Source organism: Bombus vancouverensis, chromosome 15 (genome assembly GCF_051014615.1).
Source record: "Bombus vancouverensis nearcticus chromosome 15, iyBomVanc1_principal, whole genome shotgun sequence".
In the NCBI taxonomy this organism is placed as follows: domain Eukaryota; kingdom Metazoa; phylum Arthropoda; class Insecta; order Hymenoptera; family Apidae; genus Bombus; species Bombus vancouverensis.
Window position 1 is genome coordinate 12660103 of NC_134925.1, and position 20785 is coordinate 12680887.

The 20785-nt window shown below is 40.8% G+C and overlaps 1 protein-coding gene across 3 annotated transcripts in view; it reads right to left on the reverse strand.

Annotated features, from left to right (window-relative positions):
- The window catches only part of Cad99C (cadherin 99C), a 76908-nt gene that overhangs the window by 27543 nt on the left and 28580 nt on the right, over positions 1–20785 (reverse strand). For all 3 annotated transcript variants that reach the window (XM_033341191.2, XM_076625170.1, XM_076625171.1), the window contains exon 2: positions 3270–3345. In XM_033341191.2, coding sequence (XP_033197082.1) covers positions 3270–3345 — 76 coding nt within the window. The remainder of the gene's footprint in view (positions 1–3269; positions 3346–20785) is intronic.

Below are 20785 nucleotides of genomic sequence, written 5' to 3' on the forward strand. Positions count from 1 at the left end.
ACGGTTTCGAACAAGCGCACAACCGATCGGTGTCGATACTAAAATTCAAAGGAACTGGTTCGATTCACGGATCGAAAGTATTTTTTAAAAAGCAAACAACAACACCTGAGCGAAGTTTATCGGAGCCTGTCATGAACTTCCGTGCTAGACGGTTCGATCGCGACGGGTCGTTGAACATTGGAATGGACGAACTGTAGGTACGCTAGAAACCAGAGGCTTTAGACGGCACGTTACTATTATATTTTACTACCGGACCGGTATTCGCGAGAGAAAGCTAGAACAAGAAAGGTACACGTGCAAAAGCGAGTATACGAGCACAACTTTGATTTTCATTGATAAATTTCCTCCAATAAATTTCTAGAATTTTCCATGCTACTATTTATTGTAAATTTACTAAGAAACTTTTGCTATTCGCAAAATTCTCTTATACGAAACGTTGACTTTTTTGAGTAGAACAAACAATGTATAAACTTTAGTCGTCGTTCAACTTTTCTAGTCTAACGGTCGCTTTTATCGTAGTGAACGAAAAAGCAAACGTTTTAATATTTTAGACGATCATACGATATTTCCATTTACTAGAATGTTAATTCTATTCTTAAATAACACCTATCGTAACGTTGTAAAACTCTTATTATCGCGACCTTTTCTGGCAACACACGGGGTCTTCGACAATGCATTCTACCTAAAAATGTTTTCACACGTTCTCTATTTGGTATATCTCATAGCTTTTTCCTAAATGGCAAACTAAGGCACGAATGTTTATATAACAGAGAGTAATATATACAGGATATTGCGATACCTAGATCGATGTCTGTTCTTTTGTACTAAGAGAAACAAACAAACGTATTTAATTTCGCATCAACGACAAGCCTTTACATTTTGTGGTTCTTAGATCATGATTTTAGTAATCGTAAAAGTGACAAATCCGCGACCTAGCGTTTTACTATCGATCGAGCAATCGTCGCAACGAACACGCGTCGAGTTTTAACGAAAACCTGGCATATGATACAAATTGCTCCACTACATTCAGCCACAAACGATACACATGTTATACGGTTTAGCGATAGAACGGTTAAAATCATTGAGTTTGCGTATACGTTATTTGCCGAAATAGCAATCGTAATCGGAGCTGCGCCCAAAGCACCGATGATTCGCGTGTCAGACCGAACGTGACTTCGTATCAATGGTGTTTGCGTTAAATAGATGTAAGTTCTGGTAATTGCATCGCTACCTCGGTAATCGCAACTGGGACACCGAGGTTCTCTCTTTTTCTCTCTGCTTCTCTCGGTAGGCGCGTTATATGATTTTCGCGGATTGGTCGGCTGCTCGGTGAATGCGCAAATGACGTCCCTGTTAACGTTTTCAACATCGATTCCCACGATATCCAGCTTGACCATTTGGAGTTAGCGAGTTATGCGCCCGGCTGCAACAGTTGTCGGCAATCTCGGCACAAAACCAGATGTCCTCTCTCCCTCCCCCCCTTTCTTTCTATCACCTATCCGGCAATTCTAGTTTTCCCCTGTCCGAAACCTCTACCTCTAGCTGCGCACCTCTGCTTCTCATCTTTTCGCTTATCTGTTATTCGTTATCTATTATTTTGCTCCGTCTAAGCTGTAAACGTTGTCTTACACGTTCTGCTACTACGTGCGTAGATAGCCAGTGAATAGTTACCATAGTATAGTACATTACTACATAGTATAGTATATATAGCATACTATAAAATAGCTGCAGGAATTTCATCGTTCTCGTTCCATCGACCAAACGCAGATTTTGAACGCTTTAAGAAAAATTGTAGCGTAGAATTGAAACGAGAAATCCGTATTAGATGGTACGTTGACAACGATTAAGAAGATATTAAACCGATGCTTGCAAACGAATGGCTGTCATATATCCTTACGCTGTTTCCGGCAACTTACCTATATAATACATATATTATATATATTGCATCCTCGCAACGAATCACGAAACACCTACAGGTAACCAGTAATTAAGGGTTAAAGGTTCAAGTCAGTATGCTAGATAGGGTAGAAGAGAGGACAAGCTTGTTATACAATCTGTCACCGTGTTAGATCGAACAGAATGTACGGGTAAGAGGGAATATTCTTGCGCGTGGCGTCAATCGTAGCATCCACGAATGCAGTCAACGATAAACCACGGGTAAACATCCACTTGACGTAATTGGCAATCAGCTAAGATAGATTTATGTACGAGAGATTACACGCGCTATCCTGCCAGCTCCTTCGACATTTCCCTCCGAGAAACATTTTTCTTTTTTCCTGTCCATCCGTCGTGGTTCGAACGAACGTTCCGTTAATAAGGTGTACATACGTAATCGAAACTTATCGTCGATATTCGTATCAAAATGTACAAATATTGCATTAGCAAGAAAACGGTTACGGGGGGAAAAAAGGTAAACTTTTTCATAGAGATAGTAGGTCCTTTCAGAAAAATACTTCCTCGGAGCAACATTGCGGAATAGATTTTAAAATAAAATCGCTTTTCTTCGACGGCATTCTTTCTCTTTGAACATGGAATAACTTTTGTCGTGTAAGTACTGCGAACACGCGATTACGTGAATCTTTTAAGCAAAAATAACGCAACGTTCCACGTTTGATATAAAAGACCAAAGTTTAAAAAATACGTTAACCGAGTGTCCGCGAAACCGATATCGAGTGAACTGAAAGAAAATGTCGTATAAACGGTATATAATAATTGTTTACAGTTATCATAGAGAATATATTAATTAAATTATCAATAAATAAATCATTCTGTTTCATAAAACAAGCATTGCCGATATAAAACTGATCAAAGTAGTTTTTTAAGGCTTATTGTTAGTCATATTAACGTGTCCGACGCAGCATTAAGCTATATATAAACTTAAATACCGTCGTAAAGAGAAAGTATTTTCGTCGAGTAAACCGACAAAGTGTTTTATTAAAAATCATTACTTCACCCAAGTCGAAAACATGCGTTCAAAAATATTTCCACTGTGAAATACAAGTACTTAAAAACCAAATCCATATAATAAATATTTTATACGATTCTATAAACGGCGAAATATAAATGAAAAAGTAAAAATTGACTGAAACTAATCAACGATCGAATCTCAATCCTCAACTATCGAATAAAAATTGATACAAACGGCAAAATGAAAAGTACGTATATATATAAAGACATATGAAAAGATTTTACTCAAGGTTAAAAATAAAAACGTCGTCCGATAAATATTTGAGTATTGGGAAAAAGAGTAACGATTGAACATTATTTACCAGCTTTCGAAGTGACGTTACGAAGGCATAAAAACACGCAGAGTAAGCAGCAAAACCACGCAGTCGTTGTCCTTGCCTGAAAAAGAAATAATGGGATCTCGATAAATTTCTGGCGTCGAACGATACTTGGATTAACGTGTTGTAAATTGCTCGATACGGTGCATTATTTGTACCCCAAATTCCTTGATTTATAATTTCTGGTTAAATGAAAGATACTTAATTATACGTTAAAGTAACGATAATATCGCCGAAATACCTCTGACACGGATACAAAGTTGACGCAATATCGTTTATGCAATGGTATCGTTTTACGAACAAAAGCCTAATGTTCGTCACTCGAGACGATTTAAGCCTCGAGCTGCTGAAATCCTACGAGAAACAGTTTATCGAATACCAAGCGCGAAATGGCTCGCAAACAGTCAACTTGAATCGTTTCGAAACTGTTAATAACGCGTATTTTATCATCCGCTCCCTCCCGATTGGCTTCGGAAGGAAAACAGCGAAAAAAAATAGCAGCATACGTAGCTGAGACTTACTCGTAGCTCTTCGGAAAGAGTGAAACGCAGAAACAACACAAGGTACACGAAAGAGCAATAATTCAAATCTTCGTGGCAGGAGGTCGTAGAAACTGTATCGTAAAACGTGTAATTAAAACGTTATTATGTAAAGGAGAGACGGAATAGATAGAACAAGGGATGGAAAGAAAGAGAAACGAACGGTCGATCCCTTCTGCAATTGCGATCTACGAATTGTTTCTCTTTGGGTCGCATAACGACGCGACGGTTTAAGAAATATTACGTAGCTTCGTTCGAAGCCCTTACGTAAACAAATTTACGCGTGTAACAGGTATAGGACGCGTGAGAGGAAAAGAATACTTAACAAGATATAGCGCGAAACTCGCATCCTGTCTCATATCCCCCCTCGGTCACGTTTCCAGGCAGAATTTCATAAGGAACAGGATCAAACAGAGAACTAACGCTTAGCCTACGTGGGGTCTATGCTAATGCGATATTGATGCACGGTATGTAATAAGGATGTTTGCGGCGCTTATAAACGTGCTGGACGAAGGGAAACAATGTTATCGGTACCGTGTGATCTTCGCCCGCATACATTCGGACCCGAGGTGTTCCCGTCACCTGGACGCGTGCGCGTTCTCATCAAACGTGTCTACACGCTGCAACGCCTCCTCCTCGCCGGACTATCGATAATGGCCAACATTTTGTGGCCAGTTTATCCCTGCCGCCCATCTCTCTCTCTCTCTCTCCCTCTCTCTCGTTTCTTTTCCATCTTCTGTCTTTTTCTAATCTTTCATGTACTTGGATGCATGCGATTCAACAGAGCCATGCCACGATTTAAATACCGTCACAGCTCTATCAAGTTGTCACGTAACGACGAGACACGAATATCTGGTATCAGGATAGAAAATATCCTTTTGGAAGCGTGTGTGGATCGCGATCGAACGAGGCTGCCTTACTAAAATACTTTCGGCTGCCTACGATTTTAAGATTGACGCAACGCGAGCGGTAGAAAGTCCATTGAACGAGCAAGATAAGTAGAGGCATGAGTAAAGCTGCTTCGATAATTCCTACCTTTGTTTACGCGAGTTTCTCGCAAAGAAAAATACCTAGTTAACTAGATACTTTCCATATTTTCCACTTGGCGTACATCCAGTCGCCCCTCTTGCAATGCAAAGTCCAAGTATGCGCCATAATTTTCAAGAATTACACCGTTAAAATCGTTGAGGATGCCAGAAAGGATCGATGAACGAGACAGGCTACGATTCAGTAGCACATAAACATTACCGCCACCGTGTTATTAACATCGTGAGAATAGACAGCAAACTAACAGGATACGAGTATTTCGCGAAGCGTGATAGAAAATTAAAAGGAATAGTTATATTTCGAAGGAATAGCGACTTTTTTTTGTTGGATCCAAGCCCAGACCGCGGTATTTCCATATTCTATTCACTTATCGATCGCGCTTACCGAACGCATTGCGAGTTTTCAAATTTATTATTTGCTCTATTAGCAATACATTTTTATCGAACTTATCGTGTGGCCTTGTAAACAAAATTTAACACGGTCCAATGCGCGTTCGGTCGGTTTAACTATGAAACGTTACGCTTCGATTATCTCGAACGTTCTTCGATTACCTGAGAATAATTAAAATAATACGAATCCGTACTCCGTACCACTATAGTAACGAGCTCGTAATACGGTATTTAGGCACGTGTTACGTTCGAAATAGAATTCTGCTACACCGCTAATGAGAATAAAATTCATTATCCAAACCGTATGGAATTATTTATTTGCTTGTACGCGGGTCACCGCTATCTCGACGATTATACACGGATACGAGATTTCAATTCGCCGAAAGAATTCTAATCAACTTCTCATACGTGACCATCCCACATTCGCATTTTCAGGCTTTAACGTGTCTCCCGTTCGTTCAACCGCTTTAACGCTATCGGTTTCATCGAATCCTCCCTATTAAAGAGTACATAAGTGTGCGAAGCGAGTTTCGCGGCCACTTTCCTGCGTGGGCGACGAGTTATTACCGAGTTCTGAACGCCTAACGTGAAAACATAGCCCCATCCGCCTCTCTATTATTTATCAAATACTGAGAAAATTCAATACGAATTTTGTTCCCGATAAAAGTCTATTTGCGTGAAATATTCGCGGCTAGGTAATACTGGTCGATGATTATTTTTAGAATATTTCTATTGTATCCTTCTATGAATATCTTAAATTTACCTTGTACCGATCACAGCGCAAATAACAGCGTATACATATTTACATCGATATAAATATGTACGAGCGATATCGCTAAGCTCGTCTCCACTCGATAAACAGGATATAAAGGAGAATCATAGAAATATCGACCAAACGATTCGTTTGCCATCAACGAATAACATGCGTTTATTTACCTTTCTCGATTGTTTTCCTAACATAATCTTTCCTTCCGGCGAAATTATACATTTTCCAATTGATCACGAACGTTGACACGACGAAACTCTATTCTACGCTACCGCCTTAACTAATGTACGCGTTCTCCTTTTTTTTTTTTTTTTTTTCAACGATGTTTAAATCCGATAATTTCACGATAGAGTGTAACAACGATGGATAAACGTATAGCGTTTAAACTTACCGAAACGTTTCGGCACAATGATTCTCCCACCAAATCTGTAGCTTTTTCCTAGTAAAAGTCACGAAAGTCGGGATTACACGATTACGCGATACAGCGACTTCCATTCACAACACTTTTCAACAACAGCAGAATTACTTCACTTTCTACTATCTGCCTTATTAATCGCGAAAGTATGACCGTTTCTCGAACCAGTGCTATCTATGTCGGAAGTAAACCGTGGTAAAATGTCAGGGAACAACTTTTAATAAGATCTCGCACGTTCTAATCCATCTTTCGATACATACCCGCTTGATTTATCGCTCGATACTAACTCGACGCAATGACAAAATATCGATATGCCCAACGAAATGGTAAATACGTAGGTAAAATTTACGAGTTTTTGGACGGTGTACGATTAAACAACTTGATTCGACGAACAGTCCGACTGTGTGACGCTAATAGAGGAATAGAAATAGATACCAGAGAAGACAGGAGCGAGAAACGTATAAAGACGAACGGGGTAGAAAAGGTGAGAGTCGATCTGAAATGTCAGACGTTAGACGGAGTCAACGTAAGCTCGACGCGAAACAGAAATTTGACGCGAGACAACCGTATACGTAATTCCATTACGATCCATTTTTATACTTTCTCTCGAGGAACGAAACGGCAATTTCTTCGTTCTTTCGTTTCATCCGTTGCTTGCATTTAATCATCTTCCATTGCCATCTCCTATATAAAAATCGTCTTCGAATCTTGCCCTTCTTATCCTTGCTTATCTTTGCATTTCGATGGCACTCTTATCCATGATAAGAAAATAACTTCCAACAAATTATCACATCTTTGCGAAAAATTTATTTCCATAGGTCTGCTTCTACTCGGGAGAATTTGTGGTAGCACGTTTCGTTGAATAAATTTTGGACAAAACGCAGCGTTGAACGATTCCTCGTGATAACACGTTGGTCGATATCGAGGAAAGCTAGTGCAACGTGGCTGGCAGTTTTACAAGGTTGCGATTACCGAACGTGACTGCAGAAAACGACATAACGCGTATACGGACCGAAACAACGATGTTGCTGTGACTATCGGTCTGCGTAACGTATCGCCGGACGCGTTGTGTGTAATATGCATATCCGAGTCGTCTGTTACACCGAACGGACGAGAACGCACCTGCTCCTCGATGCGAACTACGTGCTCGAAGAATCCTCGCGAACGATTAACCCTGCCCCTTTCTTTCCCTCGCTCTTCCGTTACGAATACATTTGCCGCTAGAAACGATGGACGTATACGTATGCCGTAGTTAGAATACGGGGTACGGTAGTTCTGAATCAACGAACTAGCCTCTACTTATCATTTTGAATAATTTTGTGCCTTCTCTCACGTCCGTCTTGTCCCCCTTCGTTTGAATCATTTCCACAGAACCGAGTACTCCAATTCTTACGTATGTCCAACTTTCTACCAGGTACAGTAGCGGACGAAAGATCAAGACGAAATGGAAAAAATGAATAATCGATTTACGTTCCATAAAAAATATAAATACAGTGTTCTGCTTTTGGTAGTAACTAATTGGACATTTGTTTGTACACTTAGGAAAAAATTTCATTTTGATATTTTGCTCAGTAGCTAAGTTATGAAAAAGGAACGAAATCTGTATAATATTTCGTCGGTCAATACATGCCTGCCTTTAAAAATTTATACCAAGCTTGCTTACAAGCCGTTTCTGACCTATTCGCTATATTCGTAGACTTACGATTTGTGCCCTTTCGTTTTCAAGTAAATTCTTTGATTTACCCATAGCCTGTTCCTACCTAAATGAATTTTAAGCAATAAAAGGTACGCTAAACAATGATTTTGACATTCCAGAATCAAAATGTTCGAAAACTGTACTCATACTCGCGTTTTACACAGATCGTCTTAAACTAACGTCCACCGTTTACAAGCGCTAAGCGGTAACTAACTGTTGCAACTGCTACATTGTTTGCATTTAACGACTGGCGGTCTGAGATTACGGAGGTCAAACATACAGCTTTGTTATTTCAAAGAGACAAACCGAATAGAAGAACAATATGCGTATAAGATGTTTGTAATCCGGTTTACAAATCGTCGTCTTAAACTTTTGTCCGCTACCGTAGATACTACATATAACATATACATATATTTAGAAAAAGATATAGAAGAAATACCGATGGAGACATACGATATACAAATAATGTGTTTTTAAGTAATCGTTCGAAAACAAAATATATCGTTCCTTGTCAAATTACGTACACCAATTAAAAATTTGGAGCCGATAGTAAACGATATATCTCCATCGACATTATCTATTTAACGTAAAGTAAATGGTACATCGATCCGTTAGATTTTATCTAAATTTCACAGCCTGCGGACATCGTCGATCCTGACGATTCTCCCGGGAAACTGTCGATACGGGATACATTACCAGGGAAGAGAAACGGTGGCCTGGCATAGCGTAGGGAAAGAAGAGTGGAAGTCAACCGGTGATTATTTATCGCTTATTATGATGCGCCAGTGGCCTCGCCAACCGAGCAATCGTGGCAGCCGCGATCGCGATACGGATAACATCGTGGCCACCGCCTACGATTTATTAATTACCGCCTTGCCGATCCCCAGGTTTTATTTAAACCTTGGTGAATAATATATACTCGTACGTAGACGCGACCAAGTGGAAGGAACTGCCAAGTAAATGGCGATTAATCGCGCTTCATCATCGTGGTTCATTTTACTAATATCCGATCGACGAATTCGTCGAATGACGAGGAACGGAGAGCATCTCGGCAATGACTGCTCAAATTGCTCGGCACAGCGTGGAGCAGGCGGCAGTAATAACGCGATAAACAGCCATCTGAACTTACCGTTACTCGATTAGTTTATGACACCGACAACCGAATCTGAATACGAGTCTGATCTGAAGCGAACAGGTAGGGGGTTTCTGGCGGTGCATCAGAGCATTCGGCGTGCAGTTGCGTTGCACAGTCGATCGCGATAACGTATACCAACGTAATGTAGGTATATTTCTGATTAGTCCACTACCGTATTGCCAGCTGTTTCCCCTTGGTTTATACGGTGTCAACGAATTGCAAGCGGCTGCGCGTTATTCGTAGTACAGGTTATTCAGACACGTATTTTACACTGCGCGTATATTTTTATACGAATAGCCAAAAGAAGAGGTTATCGAAGGAGAAGAATTAGAATGCGTAAGAATAAATCTGTGCCACGGCGTGACAGCGAGGCAACGGCGAGAAAAGATGCGATGCGTATGGAAAACGAGAAAGGAGCGACGTAAGGATGGAATGCGGAAGCGACTCGATTTGCGGGTGTCGTGCTACTAATTAACCGGTATTCGTTACCTGAAATTAGACTAGACGTAAATCGTCCAATCCCTAGCATGTCAACGCGATCGAACGCGATTGAACGCGCTCGCGCCGCATCGCATTTTCTTTTCGTCCCTTTCATACCTGCTTTTCTACCGCGAAACAATCTCGTAGCTCACGATAGCGTGAGACTGAAAATCCTGTTCTCCGGGGAATCGCTCTTATTCTTGGGAACAATAGCTCGTCCCCGATTGCGTCTAGCTAACTCGAACGTACCTACTAAGATATCGCGTAATAACCGTACTCGCGTAGACGCCAGTCACCTGGATTCGCGGCTAATTCGTGACCGTTAATTTTTATTGTTCCCGTTGTGATCCTGTTCGCTGCGACAATGCAAGGAAACGGACGGCTCTAATTTCCTTTCGTTCTCTCGACACGAGTCTTGGCGCAAGTACCATTCAGAGATTATACGCGTTTGCTCATTTACGGTATCGTGTTACGCCATTGTTTTATTACATTAATTTCTGATCGTAATCGAAAAAAGAAACGGTAACTTTGATTAAATTTTTATCGTGCGACGATCGTACAACGACGATAATACGCGATTCGTATGTTTTCTATTCTAAAGTTATCCGAGTAGTAACTCGAAAGTAATCTTTGATTCGAATCGCGAATAGCAAACCCTAATATAGTTAAGACTACGGATAAAAGGGTTGGCTTTCAACGAGAACGGATTTCTCGTTGAAACAACAAGAAGGAGGTAAGGCAAGCCACCAGGAAATTCTTTAAGCCGACGTTAAATAGGCATTTCCTGCGGAAATGTTCGTCGATGAAATCGAGCCTTCGATGATAGTAATTGAATCTACAGAATCCTCGTAGGTTACGTTAGTCTCCTGATTTCACGTCAACCGTTATTCAACGGAAATTACGACGCGATAGCAAGTTTTCCATTTCATCGCTGTATTCTGCTTCTCTCAAGCGATTGACGAAGGTCTCGCGAATAGAACGCAAAAGGATCGATGCTTCGAGCGAACCCGCGTAAGTAGTACGTTGTTCGCGTTAATTTCAACGTCCTCGGGTTGAGAATTATTTTAAGTAAATGTGCTTGTCTTTGAAAAGAAACGTATCGCTTAGTTAAGTTAGGTAACTCGCGTACGCTTCCATGCTCCGTCATCCGTTAAAAACATACAACGGGCACGCGATTATCATTCTTAAATTTCATCGCACGGATTTACATCTTATCGTTGCTCGACATGCGGCAACGAATTATTAACGAACACAATGAATACGTATTCATTCAGACTTTCATTCGTCTACGATTGTCGTTACAAAATATTTTTACTAGCATATAGTCGTATAATCGTCATACGCAACGGTGAGTAACACCGCTCTTCATCGATAAATTATGAACGCAATAACGCTGGCAATTACAGCAGAATTCCAAGTAGAAACTCGTCGAGCGAGTATAATCGCGCGATATTCTTCAATTACCACATAAGTACGCGTACTATATGCGCATTTAAATACGCAGCAAGATGAAAGTAAAAGTATAACGTGTGAAAACGAGTTCGTCAATAGCGACATCGGAGTCGTATTCTTCCCCTCGTTTACCTTATCACTCCTAGCGACTTAAACACGTCAAACGCCAGACTATCGCGTTTTATCCGAATCGTAGAACCAACTGAACGAACGAAAAATCTGGTATTGCGAAAATCAACGAATACAACGACCATTACGCGGAGGAGCGACGATGTAGGATGCAGGTGACTGCATATAGACTTTCGACCGTGGTGATACACCGCAACAGGAAAGGAGTGCATAACGGTTGGAGGGGGGGAGGGGGGCAAGGGCAATCACGATGAAAAAGATAAGGGGTGAAAGCCAGCGAATATAGTCCATGTCAGCCCATGTATCTTTACGCCAATATAATCTACAAGCGCAATGTTCTCGCTTAACCAAGTTAAACCTCTGCCTGCTTGCCCATTTTTTCCGTTATACCTTTGCTAACTTTTGTACAACCTGTACTTTTTACTTATGCATATCGGCAAACGGGTAAACTATTAAAATGAAAGCGTACTTTAAAAGCGATATTTTATATTTATTTATCACAAAAGTGGCTCGATACGTTATAAGTTATAAGACGAAAGATTAAACTATCGAACGTTTTCAAATTATTCGACGAAAAGTGAATATTTACCGAAAAACTTGTAGTTGATTTGTCAACAGTTCCTACGAAATATCAAATTAATATTTTATATTATTCCACGAATATAGTCACAATGTTTGCTTCAGAATAAATAATAAATGCGACAGTTGTGCTTCTTTTCTATGTAAGCCCTATTCTAAATTTGCTCGACTTTGATAGTCGCGAGCGCTGATACGTATTCTTAAGATGGATTACCTTTACAAACATGTACATAGTTAGTTCATCTTTTTTCTCGTTTTGAGCACGACTATTTTTGATTCGTTTATCGCGTACGCGTTGCATTCGCGTGTACGAACGAGAGCAAAATACCTGGTTCTACGCGTCCTGTTTTGCAACAAATTTTTAATACGATGCGTCGCGACATCATCTCGATGTCATTGTAATTTCAAAAGGTTAATCGCTCGTAAACCTTCGTAATCTTAGTGTCAGCCGAATCTTTCGTAGCTATTACGAAATCACCTACAACAACACCTTAAACACGGCGTTGTTTTCATCGAATCTTGGCCAACATTTTTCTGTGAGTACATATATATATATATAGTCAAGTATAGTACATGTCAAGATCGATTCGGAGATATCTATCGGGATTTCATACCGGCTTTCGGTACCTCTTGTAGATACACGAGATCCACATAGACCACCGACTTTCGCTTCCATACAGACTATCGATTGAAACGCAGGGAAGACAACTTGTCTGTCGCTATACGCAAGGCAGCAGATATCTCCGATCAATGGGAATTTACTATCGCTAAGACAAGACCGAATCGCGAAGAAAATACGAGGATCGGGACCGATATCCGATGTCGACCGACAAACTCATTGGTTTCGCTTATACGCGTTTTATTATCGTTCTGCTTGAATCGGAAATCGCAAGCGTACTCTTTGTTTTTATCTCCTAAACCGTTTTATCCAATTCTCTTAACCGTTATACGTCTTGTTATATAGAATTCGCTGTTTGCGGTTCCGATAATAAAACTTCCAACTTATGTTACACAGCAACAGAACGCAAGTATCGACGAAAAGGCAAAGTCGACGGAAAAAGCGGATCGACTTTCAGGCTAAGCTGAACGAATCGCACGAATCGGGACGAACGATACGTCGCGTCGCGTCTCGTCGCGATCACATAAATACCCGAGAAACGTCGACAAGTTTATGACACATCTTTCAAGACGAGATGTTCTTTTAGAGATAGGATTTTAGCACCGTATGGAACCGGGCTGTTTTCTCTTACGAATCGTTCGACTAGATCCTAACAACGCGTAGGCTCTCGTGAACTGCATTCGTTCTCTGGTGCACGACCACGCTTCTCGATTCTCGTGCATCGTTCACGATGAAACACACCTGTCGTATACGTCGTGCAACATCCAATCCGCCTACGATTTGCATTGAAACTCTGTCAGACTGGTTTCAGTTTCCGCTACCGTTTGTATAATACAATCGCTTTTCTCCTTTTTTCTTTGCTACTTTGTTCGTTGTTTGCGTAACTCGACTCGTCGATGCTATCCTTGTCCTATCGATTTAAACCGACGCGTCCAAAGAGTGTCGATGCTTGAAATACTCACATACTTACTTAGTCTTACATATACCAATTTACTATTTATATATTATACTACTATGAAACTAATAATCCGACGAGTGATCGAAACGAGGCTTTATCGCTCGATTCGTTGCGATCAATACAAAAGAAATTTGCGGTTGCAAAGGCAGAGCACGCGACCGAACGAACATGCGCCACTCGAACAAAGTTGATCGCGATCTTCGTATCTCGCTCGAGTATCGTTTCCGCGACGCGATGCGAAGCGGCCAAGGACCGCTGGTTCGGGCGCGCGTCTAACCACGCGGAAGAGACGCGGCCGCGGATTCCCGCGCCAACCACGTTCGATCGTAACTTAACCCGTTTTTTCTCCCACGACGTTTGCCGACTCGTGCACATTGCGCTCGATAAATCAACACCGGATCGACCAGCGATTCCGCTCGTCGTAACATCTCTGCCATTATGAATCATCGCTCGATAATCTCGATATTTCGAAGTGGTCTGATCGCGTTGCATGAGCGATTCTAACGACGAAATTTTCCTACAACAGGTACAAGTTTCCAACTTCCGACGGAATAAAAACGTCTGCGCACGCGATTCGATCGCGACACGACGGACACGAGGTCATCTTTTCTTCGTTCGCCGCTAACAAAATCGATTTCGATCCCTCTCGCTCGCGAGTAACCTCGGATATCTCGCCACGGCACCAATCACGATTTATGTACCGAGACTCGGCGAAATGGGTGCACCTATACCCACGTTATTTATGCCAACTTCGCATATCTGCTTGCTCGTAAATAAGTATAACGAAACGTACATGCGAGTACAATTCACTTAAGCGCGACATCGCACTGGTTTCCACTGGACGCGGCTATCAACTAAGGGAATGTCTTGTTAATTTATCGTTCGTTGCGAATCCGAGCGGTAGTTTATACAACGAAACGACGCATATCAAATTCGTAGCCGATCGATTCTGCGATCGAACGAGTCTTTCCGCGTATCGATTCGACCGCGTCTACAAAAGTGCTATCTTCAAAAAAATGTACAGGTACGAAATCCAATGTCGCGCAAGTTTCATTCTTTTCGTGTCGCTACGAGTTTCATGTTCTTTTAAAAGTTCCTTCTTAACGTTGATATCTAACATTTTTCTATTAGACAATCGTCTATCCATTAGGCTCGAACGAATTTTACTCGAAACAGAAATTGCTGTCTAATAGAATAAAATTTCGCGCGATAAAAAAAGCTGAAATTTACGAGGTAAGTTAAAAATAAATGGTCTAAGAGAATACTTGGACGAACAAAGGTAAAAAAATAAAGAAAAGTATCGGCTGCGGATTCTCGTTGGCCCCACGATACTCTTTGTGCGACGCGTAATACCGGTTCAAAGATGCATGCAAAGGTTTCTCTTCCAAAGTCTCAAAGAACCAATGAACAGATCGCAGAGAGTCGTAAAGACTTGGTTTTAATACTCGCGAGGCAACCAAGAACATCGAAGAAGGTACAACGACCATTTCTGCACCGAGTTCGCGTTGTTCCTCCAACATCCGTTCACACGAGTTTCGTTTTAGTTAAAAAGGATATGGAAACGTATGTTAGAAAAGGCGGAGGGGGGGTGGAGCGGAGGGAAATGACAACATAAAAGCTGCCTTTGGATATTTGATATTCTTCTTAACGGAAACCTAGCCCAAACCTTGACATATTAATCTTTTATAGTAACTAACGTCTTGCTTCTGTTCCACTACATTCGATCGTAAAAACCAGAAAACTCCTTTCTCTTGTACCTGAAAACATCAACATACCTTTCTTTTTTATTCATAAACATTGACATTCGAGGTGGCGTCTCGACGGAATTCCAGTGGAATTATTAGAACGACCAAAGGTGCTATTGTTCTTTTTACGTCTGTGAAGATTTGCTTTTAATAGTCGTGCAGGGTCGAAATATTTGGATGGTTGGATTGTATCTCACTTATCTCCGGCAGGAAGCCCGAAGCACCGTTTGCTCGTCGGGTTTCCCCTTAATGGGCATAAAAGTGTACTTTACTGCCAGTCGTATGGGGATACCTATAATCTTAATATTTCTTTTATGCATCCCACGGAAATTGCGTCTATAGAAATGTTTAGTACTTCCTACAAACACGATACACATACATTTGAAATCTTTCGCTTTCATATAGATGTTCTATGAATCGTATAACGGTACAACTAGCTAGATCAATAAGAAAGATTAATTCGTTTTTGACAAATATTTTATTTGTAACTACATATCTGCATTCCCTGAAATCGTTGATAGTAACGAATAATTTTTAAAAATAAATAAATAATACTAAATAATACGATGACGATACGCTTCGATGTACATACATATTGCATTCTTCTACTTTAAATACTTCAATTATTATTCTCTCTATTATAACGATCGTAGACATACGAAATTTCGTGCAACCAAGTGCCAAGTGTTTACGCGACGAAATTATTTATCGCTAAAAATTGAGAAACTTGAACGGTGAACATATAGCTTCTAAAATACACAACAAATACGAGCTGCCTAGGCTTGAATAAGAACTTTCACCTTTGTCGGGGTTTTACGCAATTTAGACAATTTAGACAAAGACGTACTGGTACAAAGCAATATTAGATTCTAGTAGAATCATCCTACGCCCGATGAAGACGACGAGATCACCATCGATAGAACCGTCGAGGAAAAACGCCAATGGTCCAATTCATCGAACGTATAGATAAAGATGAAAATCTTTTTAGCAGATGTACTATCTTTGACAATATTTATCAAGCGTAAGAATTTTTCAACAATTTTTGTTCGACATATCGTTTCGTAATTTCGGATCGATGCCACGGTATTTGACAACCTTTTTCCTTTCATCCGTTTACTATTTCCACGACAAATATTACACCGTTGAATAGCTTCGCCTTTCTTATGTCTACGAGTTCGGAAATAGCAAAGCGTTCGAAACAAAGCCACAAAAGTTTTCTGAAAAGCATGCGCGATGGCTGTGCACCGTTCGATCCACTACGAGAATTTGAATTGAACGCAATAACTTACGAAACCTTGAAAACGTGGCAAGTAGCAACCGTTCGATGTATCTTGATTAATAACTAGGAAACTATGACGCGTACAGCCCGAATACTCCATTCCCATGCCATGAGAACGCGATAAATTATAGTATACCATGCGGAACGAGTACAGCTAGGTTGCGAGGAAATCCTTTTCGACGGCAAAGCGTTTCTGATCGTTCGGATGTCCGAGATACGATCGACTGCGATACTCCATCGTGCTCCACACGCCGAATAAATATGTATATCCAAGGGATTGTTCGACTTTCAATTTTATTCCAAATTTCCTGTTCCTATGGATAAACAGTTGCGAATCTATTCTTTCTTATTTAATTCTACGTCTATCCGATTTGAATTCGAGACAAGGACGATCGACTTTCGATGTACCGTCTTCCTCGAGCAAAGGAACCGTGTTGCACGCACGCTGCTACTCGCGCAGCGACTTTCGATAAACGTTCGATCCGAACAGATCGCGCAATCAGCGAATACTCGTTCGCGTGTCCACATTTCCCTCCACAAAACTGATAATTACGTTATAAAGAGACGCTCTCAAAGTGCTATAAAGGGCCGAACAAAACACTAAAAATATCTCGATAAAGGCGCGCTCGATTTCTTTTCCGCGTTGCATCGCCGCTTTACGCAGTCGTTGGGCATTTCTCACGAGCGCTAGCGTGCGTATTTACTGTCTGCGTATCGATAAGAATTCTTCTTATCCATGTAAATACGATCGTGCAAGCTATTTTACATAGGTAAAGATAGCTAAGTGTAGATAGGTGGATTAATAGTTGTCTTTCGGGTAATATGCGCAGGAATGTCTTGAAATCGATCGTAACAACGGTAAAAATTGCTGCATATATTTTTATATAATTATAGTCGTATCTATAATCATATCGATAGAGACTACCGAAATGAATTATCATCGTTTTTCCGAACACGTAGAAGATTTAAAAGTAGAAGTTCGTCTATTTTCTGACATTTTTGTCTCTAGAGAAAACGAACAAAAACTTAATAAATAAATGACAGCGAACATACGACTCGAGAAGCGTATCTACGACAAAGTAGTCGTCTCGTAAAATCATTATTAATTAACTACATACGGTTTCGCCGTAGTAGCGTGTAATGAGTACAAGGTTCGTGCTATTAGCCGTCATAAATAATAAGTAAACGCCAAGTAGCTCGAGTACAGAGAAAATGAGAGGGAGAAGGAGGAAACTTAAGAGCGGGACGATTATTAACGACCAATTTTCCACCCCCAAGAAACTTTGCTTCAAAAAAAAAAAAATATTAACAAACACATGATCGACGTAATACCGTACCTATTTACATAACGTTAACTCTGCGTTGCGTCTCTAGTAATAAAACATCGGTAGATGCTACTGAAGCTATTCTATTACGACACGCTACGACAGATACACCAAAACTGTTTCGTTACTCGCGTGTATACGAGCGCGAACGAAACGAAAAGAAAGAAGGAAAACAAGCTGGTAAATTCTTCCGTAGTTTATTCGAAACGCTTCGATTCTACCTTTGTGTCAATGTGAAACGTTATGGTCCATAAACCTTGGCGAACGTTCACGCGTTATTCCGCCACATGATATAAACGGCATTCCCTCAGCTGCCTTTGAAACAGCGAAGTAAAATAGCATATAAAAGTTCGAGCTACGATGATCGGAATAAATATATAGGATCATCGGTCGATGTTCGCGGCATAACAATTTCAGCACCGAAAAAAAAACGAGAGACAACGGGGTTGCCGGTCGACCAAGATGGTCGAGGTTTCCCTTGGATGCACAAGGAATTCCTATTTTAAACTGTCCCATCGATGAGCGTCACAGCGCCGCAGCGAATTCACCGAACGTATTTTGATCGGGTAGTATACACGTATACACGGACTCGAAGGGAACTAGTTTTTGAATTTTTTCCCAGCATCGCTCCGTGATTGCATGCCTCTACGAGTCGCTGGAACGAACGTTAGCGTCTCTGTATCAAAGATGATACGTATAAAAGCATCGGAACAATATTGTCGTGCATCCGTTTATACGAAGAACATGTGGGTGTCGTCGTGCTAGAGTGCTTCTTTCCCTCCGTCGAACGTTTGAAATTTTATAACATCGTTTCGCACGATTAACTGGCAGCGAGAAATACGAAAGATTTTCATCGAGAGCTACCAACCATATCCTTATCAACATTTTTCTCCTCCTATTTATTTCCAACGAAACGAAAATTCTTCAAATACTTGAAATAGCGTTTCGCGTACGCGATAAAATCGATTCTCTCGGTATTTTTCTTTTTTTTTTTTTTCAAAATTTATAAAATCGTAAATACCGTAGAGTTAAGTAATAAAATTCAGCTTCTATACCGTTTCGGTACAAGTACGTAACAATTTTCTCTCTACTTCTCTCTCTAAAGATCACTAATACTTAGCATAAGCTTTCTGCAAAACTTGTACGAATAGCCTGTTCATATGTAACCTGAGAATCTTACTGTCGCAGTCGAGATTTGACGAACAAACCGACAATCTCACAGTTATTGTTCCAATCGTAAATCTGATTCTCGTTGAGTTCGTCGCGTTAACCGAGCAGAGCTAAACCTCCGTATTACCGCTCTCGGTTAGCAAACGTAAGCAACTAACTACGCGTACGACCGATTTCCGATTAAAGTTAACAAGTTCTATACAACAGATACGTGATACGTGATACGTAATCGAAAAAATGCAACTCTAGGGCATTTCCGACGGAATCGACCACGGCAATCCCCGACGAATGGCTAACAGATCCGAAACGTGTTACTGCGTGACCGTAGGCGGCAAAGGATTCGCTTTATATAGACGTGTAGTATCGCCGATGATTCTAGCCACCACATTGATAGATCGTTTTATGGTTGAAGAACGGAGTAACCGTTTCGATAAATATTCGTAGGGATGTGTTCCATTCTATTCAAACCGGAACCGTATATAGCAATTATTCTTTCCTTTCTTGACGTTGTCAGTCAACCAGCTCGTAACGTTTATGGCGAGATAATACACGTTACCCGATAATAATTGATCGATCTCGCTTCTATATCTTTCGTGTAGATTAAGGAAAACACGGTGAATCGACGAGCCAATGAGCGTCGATTTATCGCACTTTGTGTTTGGCAAAACGATTCATGGATCGTGGGCGCGCATCGATTTTCTCCATAACGTTCGTCGATTTGAACGATTACGTACGGTTAAGAGAGACGATAAGCTAACCTTCGATCGAATATAAGTATACATTTGAAGAGATTTAGACGTCAACAAGAGTAATAAAACCTCGTATGTAAGAAGCGTGCAAGGAAAGCGTCCGATCGCGAGTATTAAACAGTTGGATAGATTTTCATAATAATAATAATAGGAGAGGGATTTTTAAATCGAGAACGGCGATATAAAAGCGATATGATATAAAAGGAAAGAGCGATATTGTTGTTGGACAGAAATCGAGTCATCGCATAGCAGCGTTATGCCAAGAGAGATAGGATAAGTCGAGACTCCAATTCCAAATTCCGCGTTACAATATGTAGGATTTCAAGCAAAGATCTATACTAGCAGTCGGTACCACGGTCACGACTTCCGCGTTTTCAGCAGGGCAATTCGTGCTTGCTTCGCGATTCGTTCGAGTCACCGAGGTTTCACCGACATCGATCTTCCTGCTGGTCATGGATAAGCGTGTAACTGTGTTCGGGCTTCTTCAAACGTAGAAGGAGCACCAACGCGAATCGATGGGCTAGTAAAACGCCTCGCGACGGGAGAGCAATTAAACGATCGATTTATGGTTCCCGCCAATCGTTACACGCCAGGTACCTGTTAGGTTAGCTCGTTGATAACGTTCCAGCGGCGCATACTTAGGCATCTCATTGTACCAAGTACCTGTTGGATACCTACTACGAGACGTACATGTCCATCCAGATCTCTGACTAACGCGAACACTGTACACCTGTATGAAACTGATGGCGAACCTTTCACAACCACCGTACAACCAGCCTATTTTTCAGCACATACGAGTCGCAGTCGTGAAACGCTTTCGAAAACGCGTATGAGAAGCACGCGTTTTTCATAAATGATCGATAACATGGCGAGTCATTTGTTAATTTCGTTAAAAATGCCTGTTAGAATATCTTTTTTCTATACCTTCGTGACAATTTAACAAACATCCTTAATAATAAATATGCTAATAGTAATAATATTCCAAGAAAATTGAGTAACTTTCCTATGGCGAACAATTTTGCAAACTAA